The 22,369-nt window shown below is 33.7% G+C and overlaps 1 protein-coding gene across 6 annotated transcripts in view; it reads right to left on the reverse strand.

Moving 5' to 3' along the window:
* Arhgap21 (Rho GTPase activating protein 21) overlaps positions 1-22,369 on the reverse strand; it is a 123,603-nt gene that overhangs the window by 58,599 nt on the left and 42,635 nt on the right. For all 6 annotated transcript variants that reach the window (XM_058578601.1, XM_058578598.1, XM_046442253.2 and 3 more), the window contains exons 3-4: positions 8,900-9,079; positions 6,468-6,492 (exon numbers count right to left, since the gene is read on the reverse strand). In XM_058578601.1, the coding sequence (XP_058434584.1) occupies positions 6,468-6,492; positions 8,900-9,079 (205 nt within the window). The remainder of the gene's footprint in view (positions 1-6,467; positions 6,493-8,899; positions 9,080-22,369) is intronic.

The following is a 22,369-nucleotide window of genomic DNA, read 5'->3' on the forward strand; positions in this document are numbered from 1 at the left end:
AGTGTCCTGACAGAAATGACAGCATCCAAAGTGATTATTTCACATGTAAAAATCACAACAAAGCCCTCAATTAAGTTTTTGAACAAGCTGCCAATTCCCAGTGAAAGAACTCTCTGTATTCAAATTCACTGAGTTTATATGAGCACGAGAATGCTACATAAAAATTTCTAGCATCAACAGTGCTTGGCACATAGTACATACTCAAATATTACCTGATTTAAATTATCACCTTGTAAAATGCCAATAAAAAAAAGTCCAAAAGCATTTCAGAGATTTGTTTCAGAAACAAAGCTATTGTACTACAAATGACCTGTAATATTTCCCTGATAAGGGGACATGTTGCCATTTAATAGTAGTTTAACTGTAATGCCACTAGGTGTCAGACATGAGTCGAAATTTTCTGGCAGTACAAAGGAAGCAAGACTACAGAAGCATGTTATTCATTAACAAATATTTACTGAGCTCTTTGAGCCAGGCACTAATTCTCCTAAATGAACACAACAGTCCTGAGATCTGCCTTCTGGAGTATCTGAAGTTTATGCAGCACTGTTGTTTCTCAAAATTTTAGGAATTTCACAAGTCATGCATAATTTCTAGATCCACAGCCCTGATATTTCTGTTATACTAGGTTTAGATCTCCAGAGAAAATTATTACAATGCTGTAATCACAAGCAACTGTCTTTCCATCTTTGACTTCACCACCACCCAATCCTAAGGCGAGCGTGCTACCCCTTGAGCCACATCCCCAGCCCAATCCTGTATTCTTAACTAAAGGCTCAAAAAACTTAAGCCAATTAAACATGTCAAACTGTGAAGATAAAGGATAAAAATTAAAGAAAATTATGAAATTCTAGTACTATGTTAGCCAAAATTGGGACTATAGCTCTTTTAATACTGTTTACCTCTAAAGAGAAAATAACTCTCTTTCTTATACATTTCCAAGAATGAATTATGTAAGAATAAAGATCTTTCTGAGGGGCCACAGTAGGAATTTATAGAAGAAAACCCAGAACCAGACTGCCTGAGGTTTAGTCCAACACCACCTCTTGATAGTTAAATATTTTATGCCTCAGTTTCATCGTCTAAAAAGCAAAGGTGATAATCAGATCCACTCCAGAAAGCTGTTGTGAATAGTGAATGACTTCATTCCTGCAATCTGAGAATAGCACGTGACATGTCGTAACACAAAACATTGCCACTGTCATCGTCATCAACATCCTTTTTACTTCTTACTTCTTAAAATACCTTCAAAGCCTAGTAAGATACCTGCAGTTGTTCTACTGAGCAGCATTAAATAAAATTATATAACCAGTTAGTATATTTACCTAACTACCAGAGAAATTCAAATAAACTGACAACACAGATTAAAATATGTATCCTGAGGGATTCAGCCACCCCAAAGACATCAGAAAAGAGATCCATGGAGCTGCTTAGTACTGCTACACTAAAAGCAATGAAAACATGCTTCTGACATCTCACCACCAAACCTTACACCATTGACCTACCCATAGCAAACCTTCCTCCAACAACATTCTCAGGTCCATATTTTAATGCTATAGTATTATGAAAGAACAGGTTTTCAATATATTAATTGAAATCAGTGGCATAACATGTACTACATTTACTCAATGTTACAAATTTTTCTCATAAGCAAACCAAAGAACATTGATCTGTGAACAGTGTGGATTGTAATATTACTGATATTAAATACCAACAGGGCCAATTAGACTTCTCTCTCAGGGATTTGGAAGTATTATGAGAGAGAAGTTAGAAATAAGGTATAGTGAGGGTTGTATCTCATACAGAGGTCAGTTCATGATACTCACTATGAACATCCTTTAAATCATCCTTAAAATGTCAGAGTTAGGCTTTGGAAACTCAAATTTTAAGATATTATTATTGTTACTTAGCATTTAGTTGCTTTCCAAGTCCCAATTTCCAGGACCCTGGACCCACGACCATAGCTCCTGTCTTTAAATACAGAGATACTCAGTTGTTTTGTAGAATTAACACAACTGTCCTTAGGTTACATGAAGAAATTTCTATTTCTTGTCACTATTCAAATACTTCCATACAGACTACCCAACTATACATTCAGAATCAACTGCAAACACAATACAAATTTTTACTAATAAGAAAATTTATATAATACCCACTTGGTTTTTTCCCCCTACATATTTTTTTCTTTTTTTGGTACTAGGGACTGAACCCATGTACACTTTACCACTGGGCTACATTCCCAATCCTTTTTATTTTGAGACAGGGTGTTGCTAAGTTGCTGAGAGTCTTGCTAAGTTATTGAGGCTGGCCTTGAACCTGTGAAGATTCAATTCTGTTGCCTCAGCTTCTGCATGCCTCTGGGATAACAGGCATGCACCATCACAATTAGAATGAATATAAATTTTAACATCAAAAGTTATTTAAGTTCCTTAACAAAATGTTGCACAAATATAAGAGCAGTGGAAACCAGGATAGAATGTTTACTCATGGAATAAGTAGAAAGTAATTAATGACCTTATTCTTATTTTGATTACATATGAATATTTTCTCTAAAGATTTTAAAGGACAACAGGATGTTAACAAGATATCAATTAGCCATTAGTAACTATTATCAAAACTGAAAAATATTTTTCTTCCTAAAATCACCTTTTCCTGTAAATATTATTTCATCATAGTTACAGGAAACTAACCAACGAAAGAAAAATTATTTTAAAAACATAAAAAAATACACACATATAAAATATAAGAAACAATACAATGGGAAAACTGGGTAAGTAAAATAATTAGAAATTTAAGTGGTACAAGAGATTTTGTTAAATTGCCAAAACAAAACCTTTAAACTTTTTAAACAGAATTTTGGCATTATAACAAGATCTCTTAGGAGTGTGAACAAAATTCTGCAACTATATTCTCTCCAGTGTTTCTAGGCTTTGACTACACTGGAGGATAGGATTCTATTACATTAAAACAAAACTCTAAATGAGAGGATTTCAAAATCTCCATAGGCTTAGAAATACGTTTTAAAGGAAATGAGATTATAAAACAAAAATGGTTAAATTCCACTGAATAAAAATAATAAATTTTGAGTCTGCCTCTAAATAGGCTATATTCTAAAAAACTAATCTATAAATAATTACGTGGAAATCAGAAGAATTTTTTTTCCACACATAGACTATGGTCCAATGGTTGATCAGTTTAGTTGAAATGATATATGATTATTATGTTAAGTTAAATAGATCTTGTGGATTAGGCTGGGGCCCCACTTAGGATAACAAAAGCAAACCTACATCTGAAGGAGTGAGACACAACCAGGTAGGCCTATCACAAATAACTAACTCTTTAACTCAAGAAATTTTCCAGGCAGTCAGAACTGAATGAGAAGTGATGGTTACTTCTAAAAAGTACTTAGGGCCTCTATACTTGAGATCTCCCTGGCTTTTATGTGAACTGTCTTTAAAAGTATTCAGAAATATTGAATAAGTTTCCTTGATTTTAACTTTCTCAGTGAAGGATTCATAGATTTACTCTCATAATATACTAAGTATATTCTACATTATCTACTAATCTTGACTGTACGTAAGTCAGACCATTTTTTAAATGATAATTATTTTTAAAACAAAATTAAATGATGGAGGATTTTAAACATAGGTCAACAGAAATAAAATGGTAGAGTTAAAAGAAGAGTTAGAATAGCTAATTTGAAGTAGGATAATAACATGTATTATAATGTCAGGTACTGGGTAAGTCCTTGATCTTATGCTAATTTATGCCACAGTTCCTTTTTTTCTCCCCTCACCCAAATCAAGCAGTTCTCCTTTCCAATATATTAGAAGTATTTTATAACCCAATTTTCTTACATACCCTCCAACCTTTTCATATTATTCTTCTAAGAAAAGAAATAAAGACATTCTAGGCTTCATAAATTTCTTACTTAACAGTGAAGAATGTTCAACAGTATCTCTGGTCTCTATCTATTAGATGCCAGTAGCACAATCCCACTCTTCTTCAATTATGACAACCAAAGATGTCTAGACATAGACATACATTTCCATATATACCCTGGTGAGCAATACTCTCCCCAGCTGAGAAGCACTTTAAACTAAATTGAATCAGGGCTTTGAAGTCAGCTTACATTGAAGAATCACTTTAAAGATAGACATATGAAGGAATGCTGGTAAAGATATTATCTACTGTATTACTGTTTTCCATTATGAATATCTACAGGAGACAACTATCTCAGATCTTGATGTAAACAGCATGCTTTCTTATGGATAACTGAGTATCCTTAACTAATTATACTCTCACTTTTTCTTTGACCACTGGAGAGCTCAAAAACAAATTCACAGTCTATCTTTGATAAAGGTGCATGAATTTATGAGTAATAAATCTCCTGAATGCCAATTCATTCTTCAACCCTAAATCTATTTTTAACCTTATTTATTTTATTATATAATGCATGTATTTTTGCATATTGGCACAAAACTTTTTTTTGAATGAGATTAGGGATAAATTAACAAATAGGTAAATTATAATCTTCCCCAGCACATCATACCCTTTGCTGCCACATTATCATTCCTCTCTAAATCTTTTTGCTAGACAAAGATCCTTCAGTTTTCTTTAGCAAATGTTTATCCTCCTGTCAAAACAAATAATTAACTAAATTGAATCACTTAAGTAAGCTATGTCAGATACATAATGATAAACATAGTTTCATGTCTTTATATATTTATTAGATATGTATTTACCCCATGATAGGCACAAAATTCTAGATGTTGAATGTCCAGTGGTTGCCCTGGCATCAGACTATCAACCTGGAGGATGCTGGGAAGACAGACACACATTCTCTGTGCTCTTACTGAAGCTGGTTTGCAGAAAGTTTTCCTTTTCCTAATAAAAGCCTATTTATAACCCATGCTGAACAGTATTTGGAATTCAAACTAAATCCTAGTGCATGATAGATGGTGACAGAGGAGTGGCCCATCCTGCACAAATGACAACTATGAAGTATCCTACCTGGTTTTACATCCTCAGATTACTTTTGATAGTGCTGAAAGAAACCATTTTCCTCTTCATTTTAACCCTTATAATCTTTCCAAGACCTCAATTCAGATTTGTACGATATGGATATTATAAAAGTACACTGATGGATAAACAATTTGTGGTAAATTCATAAAGAAGAAAATTAACCACCAACAACAAAAAAAGTAATACTGTTAATACTCAAACATACAATATCGTGAACTTCAAAAATATGCATGTTGCAAAAGACACAACGAGAATAAATTGTACTGACCCATTTTTGAGAAACTCTGAAAAAGGCAAAATTAATCTATAGTAACAGAAAGCAAATTAGTGATTGGTTAAGGTCAGAGAGTAACAAAGGAATACAAGGAGATTTACGGAATGATGGAAAGGTCATTTTTTATATCATATCTCAATTGGGACAGTGGTTTCATAAAACATTTATTAAAACTCACCAAACTGTATACTTAAAATAGGTACAAACGTAGTATTCTTGCTAGAAATACATGAACTTGAACTAACAACGAGAAAATATTCAATAAATCCAAATTCAAGGATATTGTATAAAATAACAACTGACCAATACTTTTCAAAAGTCAAGGTCACAAAGTTTTAAAAATTAAAAAAAAAGAAAATAGAAAAAAACACAAGGAATGGTCACAGACTGGAGGAGACTAAGGGGGTATGTCAACTGAATGCAGTGTAAGATTCTGGAACAGAAAGACACTAGTGGAAAAACTGATAAAATTCAAATAAAGTTTGTAAGTTAAAGCAATAATATCATACCTATGCTAATTTCTTACTTTTGTTAACTATATCATGTGTTATGTAAGTTTTTAACACAGGGAAAGCTAAATGAAAGCTATCTGGAAATGTTATACTATTTTTGCAACTTAAGTCTTAAAATTTTATGCAAATGAATAGTTTTTAATGGGTTCATTTGTTGTTGTATATAAGCTTTAACTAATTAAAAGTTGATCTAAAATATAAAATTAAAAAAATAAATGTTATTAAGAAATAATCTTAACCTCAGCATAATTCTCTTTTTAAGCTCCTTAAATAATTTTTAAATAAGATTAACTAAAAGAAGATTCCAAATCTTCTTCTCTTCAATATCTGAGTCAATAAACCTATGTGACAAAACACAAAACATTCTTTCCCAAAAGGATCACTAAATTGAGAAAAGTTATTAATTAAAATAAAAACATCAGATACATTCCTGAGAACCATGTTATCAATAATAAAATAATTATCAAGCTGTAACAATAGAATTCATAAAACTTTGAAGACTACAGTAAAAAATATTTAATTTCTATGATCTTACATATGAAAACTCTTACATGTTTGAACTTCCAAACACATATTATCTCAGTTAATATTACTTAAAAACAGAACAACCTGGGTAGAAAAACATTCAGAGAAAAATTAATAATTTTACAGCATACCTCCTCTGTTTCCATTTTCTTCATCCTACAAAAAAAAATACATTTATGAATACACATTTATAAACCCTTTTTAAATCATAGCAAGCCTCAATTTAATCCAAACTAACCTCCCAATTATAATCTCACTAAAAGTGTCTTTTGTCAGAAGGTAGAATCACAAATAGAGAAGAGAAAGCTGTAGATAAAGCCAACTGAGGATATTAGGAGTTAGTTTTTGACATGTTGATTATGAGATATCTAATGAAGATATTCAAGAGGAGCCATCAAGTCAGCAGTAGAACAAATGAAGCTGAGTCTGGGACAGAAGGCTGACTGGTCATTACTTACTGTACTACCTTGTACTTAAACGTGGTGCCTTTAGAAGCTACTATACGACCCAAAACTATTTACATAAATGAATTGGTTCTAATTTGCTACACATTTAAATTCTTGTACTCAGTCTGAAAGTTTATCAACTTGGTTGCTACTTTCATGCCCTGTTACCTATATCTAGTTGAAAAATTAGAAACAACCTTTAAAAAACTAGTTAAAAAAAATATTTATTCAAACCCTTGCTGAGCCTCTACCATATGGAAGTTACCATGTACTGTAGAAAGAAAAACAAGACATTTGATTAAGGACTGATAATTTATTACATAATTTTTGACCTTTACTTTGGCTGCTCAAATGTTGTTTTCTTCTTCTTCTGGTTATAAGCTCTGTTCTAAGACCAGTAATGCTGCCAGCTAAGTGACATAATAAAGACATTGTTATATTAATTACATGCTTTCTAAAAGCTATACAATATTAATTAAAAAAAAAAAAGTCTTTTGGGGCTGGGGACGTAGCTGAGTGGGTGTATGTTTACCTCAAAATGCATAAGGTCTTGGTTCAATTACCATTGCAACAAAAATGAGGGGGGGGGGGTTTCAATGTTTATTTTTCATGAAAAATGTACAAGACTGAGACCTATTTGCAAGATTATCTGTTCAAAATAATAGTATTAATAGCTAAAATTTACTGGACAATTAGTATATGTCAATTCCTGTTCTAAGTGTTTTGTATGTACCATATCATTTAAACACACAGTGAGGTCACAGAGTTAAAAAAGAGATGGGACTCAAACCTAGGCTCTTTTGACTCCAATGACTATGCTATTAACAATTATATTAGCTACTGAAATTTCTAGAAATATTTCTCATTAATATTTCTCATTACTTTTGGGGCTGGAGTTGTAGCTCAGACGTAGAATGCTTGCCTCATACGTGTGAATCACTGCGTTCGATTCCCAGAACCACATATAAATAAGCAAATAAAATAAAGGTCCATCAACAACTAAAAACAAATTAAAAATTTTAAAAATATATACACTTTTAATCTAAGCTTGGTAAAATTATTTTATAAAAACTGTAACTACCTATTTGTCATGACCCAAAGCTTTTATTCAAAACAAAATAAAAAGACAAAAATACTCAACCCTAAAATATAATTATCAAGTACTCTGATATGTAACCTAATATATTAGTAATATTATTTTAGACCTTTTTAAGGTAAAGAAGAATCTTAGCCAGCAGAATTACAATATTTCAGGAAACCCATGCTGGTAAATTTTACTTCTAAGTTAACAATTATTTATAATCCGTAAAAGCTATTCTGATTTTAAAAAGAGTAAAATATTTTACTAGAAAGATGTAGTTAATAAAAATAGAATATGAAAGAGATGGTTTCCAGATACAATTAGATACTACCTTTTAAAAACAGATTTAGTTCCTTGAATACATATTTATTAGCCATAATCAAACCCTAGGTCTAGTACACTTACCCATTATATGACCCAGATCAGTTTTCACATCTGTTATATAAGACTGCTCCACAGGATTTTGGTGTGGATGAAGTGAGATAATGGACATAAAGAGTAGTAAAGAACAGAGCAAGTATTCAATGTGTCAACTACAATCATAATTAGTATATGTTGCCCCTTTTGAGACTGTATTGCTATCTGGAACAGAATATTCATTTCATGTACTCTGACAAGAAGCTGTTTTAAAATCATAACGCACCATCATATTACATACCTGAAAGTATTGTTCTAATCTTGTTAATTTTCTATAACTATCAAAATATTCTCATGAATAATCTCTGCTGTATACTTTGCCCAGAACACTTACCACTTTTCTAGATATTAGGGAAATGTTACATATTAGAAAAAGTAGAATGCAGTCTAGAAGACCTTGAAAAATAAATCTGGAGTTTAGAATTAGTTGGATCTTTCAGAGAAGATTAAAGTTTTTGTTCTAGAAAATGAAAAAAATCTTTTAAAAAAGATAATCAAAATGCAAATACAACAATAAGATAGGGAAAAAAAGAAAAGACAGTGGGGAAAGCAAGTACGACTGGGAGACCAAGAGGAAACAGAAATGGACTTGTGTTTTTTCCAAGTTTATTTATCTTACCTTATATGAAAACTGAATTGCAGACTCTGGGGGATAAACAATAAAATGCCTTAATGTAAAACCAAAGCCTTGAGATGTTCTTTTCAGCATAACTGTTTTGGGACCTGGCCAGGAGAATGTTTCATCTTCGGATGGTGATACAGTTTCACTTTGTTCTTTTCCATCTTTATTTTTTGATACCTAAAGTTAAAAGATATGTAAAAGTTAACTAGAGAGTACATTATACGTGCTCACGTAGAAAAAAATTACATGTGACGTATAATACCTGAATACAGATATGAACTTAATGGAAACAAAAAATTATATTCTGATTCATAAATTAGATGTATTGAAACAAATCATGTGATCATCAAAAACTAATTTTTTTTCTAGAAAATTATGATGTTATGAAAAATTAATCAAAAGCAAAAAGGAACTCTTGGAAATTAGAAATACAATCACTAAGATTTAAAATGCAACAAAGGAATAAAAGATAATAAAATCTCACAGTGCACAAAGAACTAAAAAAAAATTATGAAAGAGATATGGAACTCTCACAAATTAAGTCCTAACCTTATTAGTCCAATGGCAACAAAAATAATTTTAAAATAATAGAAAAGGACTTCAGGTTCTGAGCACAAACTTAGAATCCACATAGATAATCCTTCCAACATATCCTGGCCTTTCAACTCTCCAACCATTCTTGGCTTTGGCCTGGTCATGAGTGAAACCCTTTTACTCAAAATCAAGAACCCTACTTAGACCCATCACCTGCTTCCCCCTCTTACCTCAGCCGTTACAATTATTTAATCTGGGGACCCTACCACCCTTTGCAAGTTCCTCACCAACCCTAGGTCCTTAATTCCCTCTTAAGCCAACTTCAACTCATTTCTTCATCTTCTGACACATTCTTACTTGCTCAGTTACCTGACAAAACCTAACCTCAGATAAACCAATACTGCCTACTTTAGACCTGTACCTATGCAGACGAACATGAGTGGAGAAAAACAAAAATATTTTCACTTAAAGTCATGATCATTAACCTCAATAGACCCCATAATGCTGTCAAGTCAATGATAATACATTCCCTCTGGTCCATTCAGCTAAATGTTTCATCCCTTCTCCCCTCCTCCCTTGTAGCAGATGACCCTACTTTCTATTACATTGAGAAAGTAGCAGCAAAGAAGAGAGAACTTAATCTTCTGCCACACCTACCCACCTGTCTGCAATTGTGCCCACGATCCTGTCTTTTCTCTAGAAAACAATGGATACTGTCCAGTCTCCTAAGGCCCTGCCACTTGCATTCTAGATCCCATCACTGTACTATTCAAAAATATGGTTCTAGTAATTCTCCCCTCTCTGTTCGGCATCATCACTCTATCATTCCCATATGCATCCACATGTTTTGCCACTTCTTTCATCTTAACTACAAAATTCATATAACCTCTCCAGTAAACAGCTTGTTTGTCAGTTTCTCCTTAGAGAAAAGCTTTTTTTTTTTTTTTTTGGGGGGGGGGGACTGAGGATTGAACCCAAGGCACTTGAACACTGAGCCACATGCCTCCCCTTTTTTGAATGTCATTTAAAGATAAGTTCTTACTGAGTAGCTTCGGGCCTCCCTAAGATGCTGAGGCTGGCTTTGAACTCACGATCCTCTTGCCTATTTGTCCCAAGCCACTGGGATTACAGGTATGCACCACTAGCTAGAGCAAAACTCTTGAAAGCTATATTTGCCATGTTTCCCCTCTCATTTTCTCTTAAATCTCATTAAACTGGGCTCTTACCTTCATAACTCTTTAAAACTGATCTTGTCAATATCACCAATGGCTTCTACATTGATATACTAAATGGTCAATTCTTAGTTCATATCTTATGTTATCTATCAGTTAACATGGGGATTACTTCCTCCTTGAAAAATTTCTCCACTTTACTTTCCACACTGATTTTCCTCCCAACTCATGGGCTATTTTTTTCTCGGTCTCCTTTGCTACTTTGTCTACTAAATTTCTGAACTTGGAAGTACCTAAGACTCAGTCCATGTACTTCTCTACCATACTCTTGTCATCTGGAGATTTCATTCAGTTTTATGCATTAAACACCATGTATGTGGATGACTCCCAAATATTTATCTCTAGCCCAGACATCACCACAGATAGGTAACTCAAACTTTACCTGTCTATACTGCTGATAAGCCTTCAATTTCAAGCCAGCCTTTTTGAAATGTCACCTTTATCAAACAGAAAATACTTGAATACGCTTGATTCTACTGTATTTTTTATTATCTCTTACCAGTAAATTTATCTTTTCTTCCACAAAGATTTGCTTCATATGAAGATGGGAAGATAACTAGATAATAATATTACCCAGTTGAATTTGCAGTAGGGGTAACTACATGATTAGAATGTGAATAAAAGTAAGGTGTAATATACAAAGTCAACAGTATTTCTACAGACCAGCAATGAGTAATTGAAAATTTAAAAGATTTATAATAAAAAAATGGGGGTTGGGGTTGTGGCTCAGCGGTAGAGCGCTCGCCTAGCATGTGCAAGGCCCTGGGTTCCATCCTCAGCACCACATAAAAATAAATAAACAAAATAAAGAAAAAAAATTGGTAAAAAGAGAAAGACATTTTTAAAAAATTATAAAAATAAATTTTAAAATGGCACTAAAATGTGAAATATTTAGAGATAAGTCTGAAAAAAGACTTGCAAGACCTATAAACTAAAACTCTGAAAGGCTACTGAGACATATTAAAGAATATTTAAATAAATGAAGAGATATACCATGTTCATGGTTCAAAAGACCCATACCTCTTCCAAAATTCTTCTATAGATTCAGTGCAACCCCAATCAAAATCCAGGAAACTTTTGCAAAGAAGCTGCTATTTCTAAAATTCACTTTAAAATGAAAAGAACCTAAAATAGCTTAAACAACTTAAAAAAAAAAAACCAAGTTGGTATGCATATACTACAAGTCTTCAAGATCAAAAACCTATAGTAATCAAGATAATACAGTGTTAGAAACAAGAGACACAGACAAATCCATAGAACAGAACAGAGTCCAGCTGCAGACCCACAACTGCATGATGCAGTGACTCTACTCCTAGATATTTAATCAAGAGAAACATGAACATCTGTCAACTTCGTACAACACAAATACTAGAACACAACAGTCCTGGTACAACGGCTATCCACATACAAAATATATACAACTTTTATCTCTAATTCATATCACATACAAAAATTAACTCAAATGATTATACACTTAAAACTACTGGGGAAAAAAGCAGACAAAAATCTTTAGAACTTAAGGTTAAGCTGAGATTTCTCAGATATGACATCAAAGAGCAGGTGCGGTGGTGCATGCCTATAATCCCAGAGACTAGGGAGGCTGAGGCAGGAGGATCACAAGTTCAAAACTAGCCTCAAAAACTTAGCAAGGCCCTAAGCAACTTAGTGAGACCCTGTCTCAAAATAAAAAATAAAAAGGGCGAGGGATCGGCTCAGTGATTAAGTGCCCCTGAGTTTAATCCTTGGTACCCAAAAATAAAAATTCAATTGTAAAAAGAATCCTCAACCCTCTACCCGTGCAAAAGGGGGCAGAAGATGAGCATACTTTACCAAAGAAGCCTACATGGATGCAAATAAGTATTATGAAGAGATAACCAATATATAGTCAATAGGGAAATACAAACTAAAACCACAATGAAATATCACTACATTCCCTTAGAAGTACTAAAATTATAAAGACCTAACTAAACGAAGTGCTGGTCAGGATGAGAAGCATCTGAAACTTTCAGATACTGCTAGTAAGAACCTAAAATGGTACAAACACTGGAAAATAGCCTGATAGTTTTTTAAAAAGTTAAATATATTTTATCTACCATATGAAGAAGCCATTCTGTTCCTAGGTAAATACCTAAGAGAAATTTGAAAGTACATGTTAATATAAAGATGAATACAGAAATGTTCATAGCAGCATTCTCTATGATAGCCACAAACTGGAAAATATCCTAAATGCTTTATCAATAGATGAATAGACAAATAAAATGATAAATATAAACAACACAAGATTACTTAGCAATGAAATGAAATGAACTATGGATATAGGTAGATATGTGTTAATTATGCTGATTTAAAGAACCCAAAGCAAAAACTAGTACATACTACTATATGATTCCATTTGTATAAAATCCTAGAAAAAAATGCTAAAATCTATTCTATACTGACTGAAAGTAAATTAGTGGTTGCTCAGGTAGGTGGTAGGGAGGGAGATACCACAAAGCAGCATGAAGAAATTGGGGTGGGTGAGTGATAAATATGTTCATTACCTTGACTGTGGTAATGTTTTCAAGGGTGCATATATGTGTAAGGTCAAATTATATGGTTTAAATACATACAATTGATTATATGTCTAGCATACCTTAATAAAGATATTCAAACTAAAATAGAGGCAATGAAATAACTACCAGGAAACTCAGGAAGAGGCTATCGGAGGTGGCAAAATAAAGTGCATACGAAAGAAAGGGTCTGAAATCTGGAAAAAATACAGAAGTTTCTTCAACAGCTTTGTGATGTTGAAATCTATGAAGCGTTTCTAAGGGTTCATTTTATTATGCCATATGATGTCAATATATATTACATATATTATTTTGTATTTATCAAATATACACATAAACATTCTTAAAAGTAATTCTATTTAACATTGCAAAAATTAATAATCATTTTATGTCTATAAGATACTACTTTGAATAGAAGATTCTATTTTGATTCTGTCTCTTTTTATCTAACTCAACATTTTAATTTTCAGTTTTAGCACTGTGATTAAGAATTTGGGTTGGGATTGTGGCTCAGTGGGCTGGGGTTGTGGCTCAGTGGCAGAGCGCTTGCCTCACATATGTGAGGCACTGGATTCAATCCTCAGCACCACATTAAAAAAATAAACAAAATAAAAATATTGTGTCTGTATATAAATATTTTTTTTAAAAAAGAACTTGGGATCAGTCACTAATCCTGGCTCTGCCATTTGCTGATTTTATAATAGTGAACAATTACTTCTCTTAAGCCTCAGTTTTTTCACCCATAAAATAATAATAAAGCACTCTCTCAAAGAATTAATGTATACTCAGTGAGAAACATATGTAAAATACTGAGCATAGAAACATTTAATAAATATTAGCTCCTTGTTCTTTCTCTGCACACAAAATATATACCATCTTCTCTAGTTCTCTTTTTAAATTTATTTTTCCTGGTAGTCCTTTAAGTCACAATATTTCACAATATTTTAACATAACTAATGTGCAAAGTGCAGTTGGAAAGATGCATCAAAGCAAATTTTCTGAACTTCGGCAAATAATAGAGACTATAGAAACAAAGCTGGTTTAAGCAGGCTGAAGATGTGGCTCAGTGGAAGAGCGTATGGGTGAGGCACTGGGTTCAATTCTCAGCACCACATATAAATAAATAAAATAAAGATCCAACACTAAAAAATATGTTTTTAAAAAGTTGGATTAAGCAATCAATAGATGAGAAGAAACTGGATCTTAGATAGCAGATAATTTTTTCCTCCCTATTTTTAGCTCTTTGGATGAACAAGAATTCTACAGTCAACTATAGAAATTTCAGATCACAAGTTCTAAGTCAGCCTCAGCAACTTAATAAGACCTGTAGGAAAATAAAAAATTTTTAAAGGGCTGTAACTCAGAGACAAAGCACCCTGGGTTTAATTCCCAATACCCACCCCTCAAAAAAGAAATTTTGTATGTTAGAAACTAATTATTGATAAACTTATCATATATGTCCCCTTCTCAGATTTTGGGTTTGTTATAACACTGTCAAATAAAATTATACGAGGCCACTACATAAAATAAGCTCTTACACTGGGCCCCAACAAACGAGACTAAAAACCAAAATGGAGTCACTCATACTAAAGTTCCAAATCAAACTGAAACTACCTTGTTGACTGACATTCTGAGAAACCAGGAGAGAGAGATAACAACCAAATTTCCAAACAGGCCAGTTTCAATCAGCATTATAATGAAGTTCCCTCTGCTGTAATCCTTACTAAAGAAAGACACTTGAAGTAACCTGATGTTAACTAGTGAGTTATCTTCTATTGTGCCCATGCTCCCCACCTGCACCTGTGCCCTCCCTACAAGGAACGAAACTTTGAAATGACCGATCTGCTAACTGTTTCTGCTTTCTTCAGATCTTCTGTCTACAAAACCAACCCCTTCTGCTCATATCATGGGAGTATTTATTCCGTTTTTTTGAGTAAGGTTTTGCCCTATTCCAGAATCACAAATAAAGCCAATTAATAAGATAATAATTTGTTGTAATTTTGTCTTTGGACAACACCAAACTGATCAACATGGAGAATTCAAGCAGCGTCCCAAGTGACTGCAAAAGTAATCAGATGATTACTAGGTAGAGTCTGGAAGCTAAAGATTATTCTAGGCTTAATTACCCAAACAGTTTGGTTAAGCTTTAAGCAGTGACTGGCTTCTCCTTTTTTGATCCAAATGAAAGCATCATTTTGTATATGCAGCTAATGCTCTTAGCTCAAGCACTCACTCTCCTTGTTCATAAAGTAAATAGTCACAGAAAATGTACTTTGTATACAACACAGTTTCACACAGCATAGCTACCAGGATGAACAAAATATGCACTAAATTTTTAATTTATTTTTTTAAATTAAGCATTTCATTTTGAGACAATTTTAGAGTCACAGACAGTTGTAAGAAATAATAGAGAAAGAGAGAGCTCATGTAACCTTTGTGCAGTTTCCCTCAACAGTAACAGGAAAACAACAGCATCATATTACACCCAAATATTGACATATATAATCTGCCTATCTTCTTCAGATTTCCCCAGCTTTACTAGTACTCAAGTTTTCTTTTTTCTTTTTGGGGTTGGGGGTTCTGTGCAGTTTTACCACATGGATAGGTTTGTGGATCCACCCCCAACCAAGATATGGAACCGTTAGTTCCATTACCACAGGATCTTTCCTATACTCTTTCATAACTACACTCACTCTCCCTCCTCACCCAGTCCCTAACCCTGGGCAACCACCAATCTATTCTACCTTTCCATCATTTTTGTAAATTCAAGAATGTTATAAAAATGGATTCATATTATAGTCAGCAACTATGTGGGATTGGCTTTTTTCTATTGGCCATAATTCTCTGGAGATTCATTTAGGTTGTTGAGTGTCTCAATACTTCATTGCTTTTTATTGCTTGCTTAGTAGTAGTCCTTGGTATGAATATACTACACTTAATGTATTTAATTATTAACCTGTAAAAGGACATATAAGGGCTGTGACTGTAGCTCAGTGGCAGAATATTTGCCTACCATGTATAAAGCCCTGGGTTTGATCCCCACAAAAGGAAAAAAAAAGAACATCTAAGTTGTTTCTGATTTGGGCCTCTTTTTAAATAAATGTACTATGAATACTCATGTGCTTATTTTCATGTGACAAATTTCAATTTCTCTGGAATAAATATCCAGAGTACAATTACTGTTTTATGTATATTTGGACTACTATAATAGAAAGCATAGACTAGGTGGCTTATAAACAATGGAAATTTATTTCTTACAGTTCTAAAAGATGGGAACTTTAAGTTCAAAGCAATAGTAGACCTGATGTTTGGTGAGTGTCTTCTTCCTCAGAGATGGCCCCTTCTTGTGGTATTCTCACATGATGGAAGTAGAAGGAAGTTCTCAGGGTCTCTTTTTAAAAGGCACAGATCCATTCATCAGGACTCTGCCTTCATAACCTAATCACCTTCCAAAGTCTTCACCTCCTAAAACCATCAATGTGAGGCTTAGGATTTCAGCATATGCATTTTGGGAGGACACAAACATTCATACTACAGCATATAGTAACTGCATGCTTTATAAGAAACTGCCCAATTCTTTGGCAATTTTATATTGCCCACCAGCAATCCACGAATGCTTCTGTTTCTCCACATCCTCCACAACATTTGGTACTACTATTTTTTTAGTCACTGTGATAGGTACATGATATCCTGTGATCTTAATTTACATTTTCCTAACAGCTAATGAAGATGAATTTCTGTTCATGTGCTCATGTTCATGTTGCCACCTTGATTACATAATTTAAAAGCACAAAAGACTGAGATTTAATCTAAGTGAGCCCTTTCCTACTACACCATAATAGGAGTAAACCGAGATACAGATTTGTTAAGTGATATATCCAAGATCATGGCTGACTACAATCAGGGAAAAAAGTAAAATCATGGTTTCCTGAATCTGAGGCTAGAATATTTGCTATTACATTATTTTTCATTGTCTCTTCCTAACTTATAACCTGCATAGATTCTTGCCCCAATAGCTCTTTGATCTAACTTACTGTCTTTTTTTTCATTTTCTTTTTCTGCAGGACTCTAATACTTTTAAAACTATGTGTATTAAATTCATTTCTAGTATATCATTATTACTTGGCCTCACAGCTCCCAAATATATTCAAGTTTTCTTTTAAATTATATAGCAAACTTGGATCATGGTTTCATGCTACAAGTTTCTGAACTGGACTTGCTATGTCTTATTTCACTGGACTATTTATACAAAAAGAAAAGATGGGATGAAGAGGAAGCAATGTCATTTTTGCTGTCTGAAAACTAACATTTTAAATTTATTCTAATTTGTCATACATGACAGCAGAATGAATTTTTCAATTCATAGTACACATATAGAGCACAATTTTTTCATGTTTCTGGCTATACACAAAATAGAGTCACACCATTCATGTCCACATACATGTACTAAGGGTACTGATGTCCATCTCATTCCACCATCTTTCCTACCCCATGCCCCCTTCCTTCCCCTCCCTCTCCTTTGCCCTATCTAAAAAGGTCCTCCATTTCTCCCATGCCCCGCCCCATTATGGATCAGCATCCACATATCAGAGAAAATATTTGGCCTTTAGTTTTGGGGGATTGGCTTACTTCACTTAGCATGACACTCTCCAACTCCATCCATTTACCTGCAAATGCCATGATTTTATTATCTTTTGGTGCAGAGTAATATTCCACTATGTATATATACCACAGTTTCTTTAACCATTCATCTATTGAAGGGCATATAAGTTGCTTCCACAATTTAGCTATTGTGAATCATGCTGCTATAAACATTGATGGTGGCTGTGTCACTGTAGTATCCTGTTTTTAAGTCCTTTGGGTATAGACCAAGGAGCGGAATAGCTGGTTCCATTCCAAGTTCTCCAAAGAATCTCCATCCTGCTTTCCATTCCAAGTTCTCCAAAGAATCTCCATCCTGCTTTCCATATTAATTGCACCAATTTGCAGTCCCACCAACAAATGTATGAGTGTGCCTTTTTCCCCACATCCTTGTCAATACTTATTGTTCTTTGTATTCTTAATAGCTGCCATTCTGACTGGCATGAGATGAAATCTTAGTTTTGATTTGCATTTCTCTAATTGCTAGAGATGTTGAAACATTTTCCCATATATTTGTTGATTGATTGTGTATCATCTTCTGAGAAGTGTCTGTCATTTCCTTGGCCCATTTATTGATTGGGTTTTTTGGGGGCTTTGGGGATTAAGTTTTTTGAGTTCTTTATACATCCTAGAGATTAGTGTTCTATCAAATGTGTGTGTGGTAAAAAATTGTTACTATTTTGTAAGCTCTCTCTTCACCTCACTTATTTCTTTTGCTGAGAAGCTTTTCAGTTTGAATCCATCCCATTTATTGATTCTTGATTTATTTCTCGCGCTATGGGAGTCTTGTTAAGGAAGTCGGGGTCTAATCCAACATGATGGAAATTTGGGCCTATTTTTTCTTCTATTAGGTGCAGGTCTCTGGTCTAATTCCTAGGTCCTTGATCTACTTTGAATTGAGCTTTGTGCATGGTGAGAGATAGGGATTTAATTTCATTTTGCTGCATGTGGATTTCCAGTTCTTCCAGCACCATTTGTTGGAAGAGGCTATCTTTTCTCCAATTTATGTTTTTGGCACCTTGTCTAATATGAGATAACTGTATTTATGAGGGTGTGTCTCTGTGTCCTCTATTCTGTACCATTGGTCTACAAGTCTATTTTGGTGCCAATACCATGCCATTTTTGTTACTATTGCTCTGTAGTATGGTTTAAGATCTGGTGTAGTGATGCCACCTGCTTCACTCTTCTTGCTAAGCATTGCTTTGGCTATTCTGGGTCTCTTGTTTTTCCAGATGAATTTCATAATTGCTTTTTCTATATCTATGAAGATGTCACGGGGATTTTGATTGCTATATCTTGTTTCACTGAACTATTTATTCAAAAAGAAAAGGTGGGATGAAGAGGAGGCAATGTCATTTTTGCTGTCTGAAAACTAAGATTTTTTTTAATGGTACAGCTCAGTTGTTGCAATTATTCAACCCATCCAGAACATCACATTGAAGTTCCTCTAATCTCCTACCTTTTCCCTGCAAGAAAGAAGGGAGGGTTACATTTTCATGGGCCTGTAAACAAACAAACAAAAAAAAAAGTAGCAACAGCAGCAAAGAAATATGCATATGTGCCTTCTTCACTTCTTCTTCATACCCACAGCGCCTCTGATCTCTTGGATTATACAAAAAGGGCAAGCTGTGGGAACACACAGGGAAGGACCCAGCAGTCATAGACCCTCCACTTAAGAAGACCTCTAATACTATTCCTCTACATACATCTCTTTTCCCCATGATGAGCAACCAAGTCATGTACACAAATGGCATGAAAGGGCAAGAAGCCAAGGAATGACTACAGTAATAGCAGTTAAATTCCTGTGGACTGAGAACTGTCATTTGATTCCCTTAAAAGACTTCATAACAAGGTCATTTGATTGAATAATACTCAAGGTTAAAAGAAGCCAAAATAAAGGATAAAAATTAACTGTAAAAATTAGATATAACAACTAGACAAAGCAAACTAAATGAAGGGTGAGAGAAAGTGTAAGGGGAAAATACCCATGGTATAACAATACAAGTTATATAAGCCTCACATAGAGAATACAAACAGGCATGACAGTGGGAATGTTCTAAAATATTGTGATGAAAATTTCACAACTATATAAATCTTCCACAAACAATGAAATGTATACTTAAAATGGGTAAGAATTTTTGTTTGTAAATTATACTTCAATAAAGATAGATCTTAAGGGGGGAAAAGAAACCTTAAATCAAATTGTACAAAGTCTAAATTTTGTCAGAGATAAAAGAGAGAGGGCTGTCACACAAGTAAATATAACAGAGTTATGAAAGAATATTGGTATACATAACAAATATATGTCTTAAGCTATCTTCTGTAATTATTTGTACTTAATGTAGAATTAGGTCAGCTTCCTAGTACATTCCAGAAATTATTCATGATAAAGCATAAGAAAGTATGTTATATTGTGCTCATCTTAAATCAGGCACAATGGCACACACCTGTAACCCCAGCGACTCAGGAGGCTGAAGCAGAAGGATTGCAAATTCAAGACCAGCCTCAGCAATTTAGGAAGGCCTGAAGCAACTTAGCAAGACCCTACCCCAAAATTAAAGGGGTGATGATGTAGTTCACCGGTAAAGCACCCCTGGGTTCAATTTCCAGTACTCCCCATCCCCCAAATTCCGAACATCTACTCATGCGCAGTAGGCAGGCACACCACCATTGAGCAATACCCCCCAGTCAAAACTTTTACTAGATCTTTACATACATTACAAATGTATTGGAGAAATGGACTCACAGTGTTTCAGTAACTTGCTAAAAACAGACAGCTAGTAAGTGATGGAGTTAGTCTACTCTTTCCAGAATATGCCACATGTAGAAAGGGAGTAATGACATGCTCAGAAACAATTTAGATATTGCTTGTCTTTAACCCACTTTTCCCACAGTCCTAATGCTAGGGAGAATTAATCTTACAGCAAATAATCCCTCACATACCAGGACTGATAGGATATTTCTCTGCAAAATGTTTCCATGTATGTGGAAACCTAATGTTTTGAATTAAAGAATTTCATTTGTTTAAATTTCAATTTAGTTAAAAGACTCTTAAATACAATTTGTACATGCTAATTATGTGTGGTGATGGCCACCACACACACTACTCCTCAAGTACTGAGGATTGAACCCAGGGGTTCTCTATCACTGAGCAACATCCCCAGCCCTTTTTTCTAAATTGCCCAGGCTAGCTTTGAACTTCGATGGTCCTACCTCAGCTTCTTACCCAGGAGCTTGAATTATAGGTGTATGTCACTGTCCCCAGTCCTCACAACTCTTAACATGAAGACTTTTTATAAAGGTTTTTGTTGTTTTGTTTTTGCCAATCCATGTTGAAAATGATGGAAACTGTTTTGATGCTAAATATCTAGCTATATCTTGTATTATTCAAAAGGTAATTTTGGGAGATATTTAATATGACTAAAGAAACCATAACGCTCTCACAACTAGAAGGTTAAAGATCTAGGAGACTTTTGCCCATAATATTTCAAATTAAACAGTTAGAATGAATTTTTTGAAATATAAAAACTGTCAATTTTTAAAACTATTATTTACTTGGACATTCATTTATAATACCTTTTATATAGCTGACTTTTATAAGTTGATTGTTGACATAGGTCCTTTCTGCAGTTGTTTCTATACTGGTTTGTTTATGGATTATTTTGAATTGCTAGTATTTTCCTGATATGATTTCCTTATTTATTTAGGTTTCTGACTTTTTACTGTAATTTTAACCTAAATATCACTTTTACATTTTTCTGATTTACTTTATTTCAGATCCCAACATTTCAAAGCTCTTAAATCCTCACTTTAAAAACTTCAAATTCATAGCTATTTTTAAGTTGGAAAAAATGTTGTGAATCATCTAGAAATGTTTCACAAATAGTTTCATTTTGACTGCTATGATGACTTACAAAGTTATTTCTGATATATTTATGAGACGTATAATCTGGTAACAATATTATCAGTCTTAAATAATCACAATGCACTTCTCTTCATAACCACTGATCCATTCAGACCCATTTCCTAAGCGTATTTTCCATTGTTTAATGACATGTTTAGTGTATGCTTATCTAATTCTCTCCCTTGGTCCTCCTAGGGACTGTTATCTTCATGATAACAGGGAAAGTTTTGAGTTAATTTTCTAAAGTTTAAAAAAAAATCATTTTCAAAACTATGCCTGGAATGAGAATCCTCACTTTTTCGTCTGACATTTGTATAACTTTTCTTATAATCTTACATTTTATTCCAGAAGATTAAATGATTTTTAACTAGCATATTTTCTACAGTCATTATTTCTTCTTTAGTAGTCTCTGACATTAATTTCTAATTCTGTTATTAAAAGTACTCATCAAACAAAGTAGGGATGCCTGAGAGGTGTGAGATCTAGATGCCTGCCAGAAAGAAAAGGAAAGAGTTCGATGAAGAGCTAGTCACTGTTTGCTTTCATTTATTTTCACTGATGTATACAGTTCTTGTAAATATATCACATCTTATTTATCCCTTCTCAA

The sequence above is a fragment of the Marmota monax genome, unplaced genomic scaffold (genome assembly GCF_021218885.2).
Source record: "Marmota monax isolate L192 unplaced genomic scaffold, Marmota_monax_Labrador192_F-V1.1 WCK01_AAM20220418_F8-fsc00072, whole genome shotgun sequence".
Lineage (NCBI taxonomy): Eukaryota > Metazoa > Chordata > Mammalia > Rodentia > Sciuridae > Marmota > Marmota monax.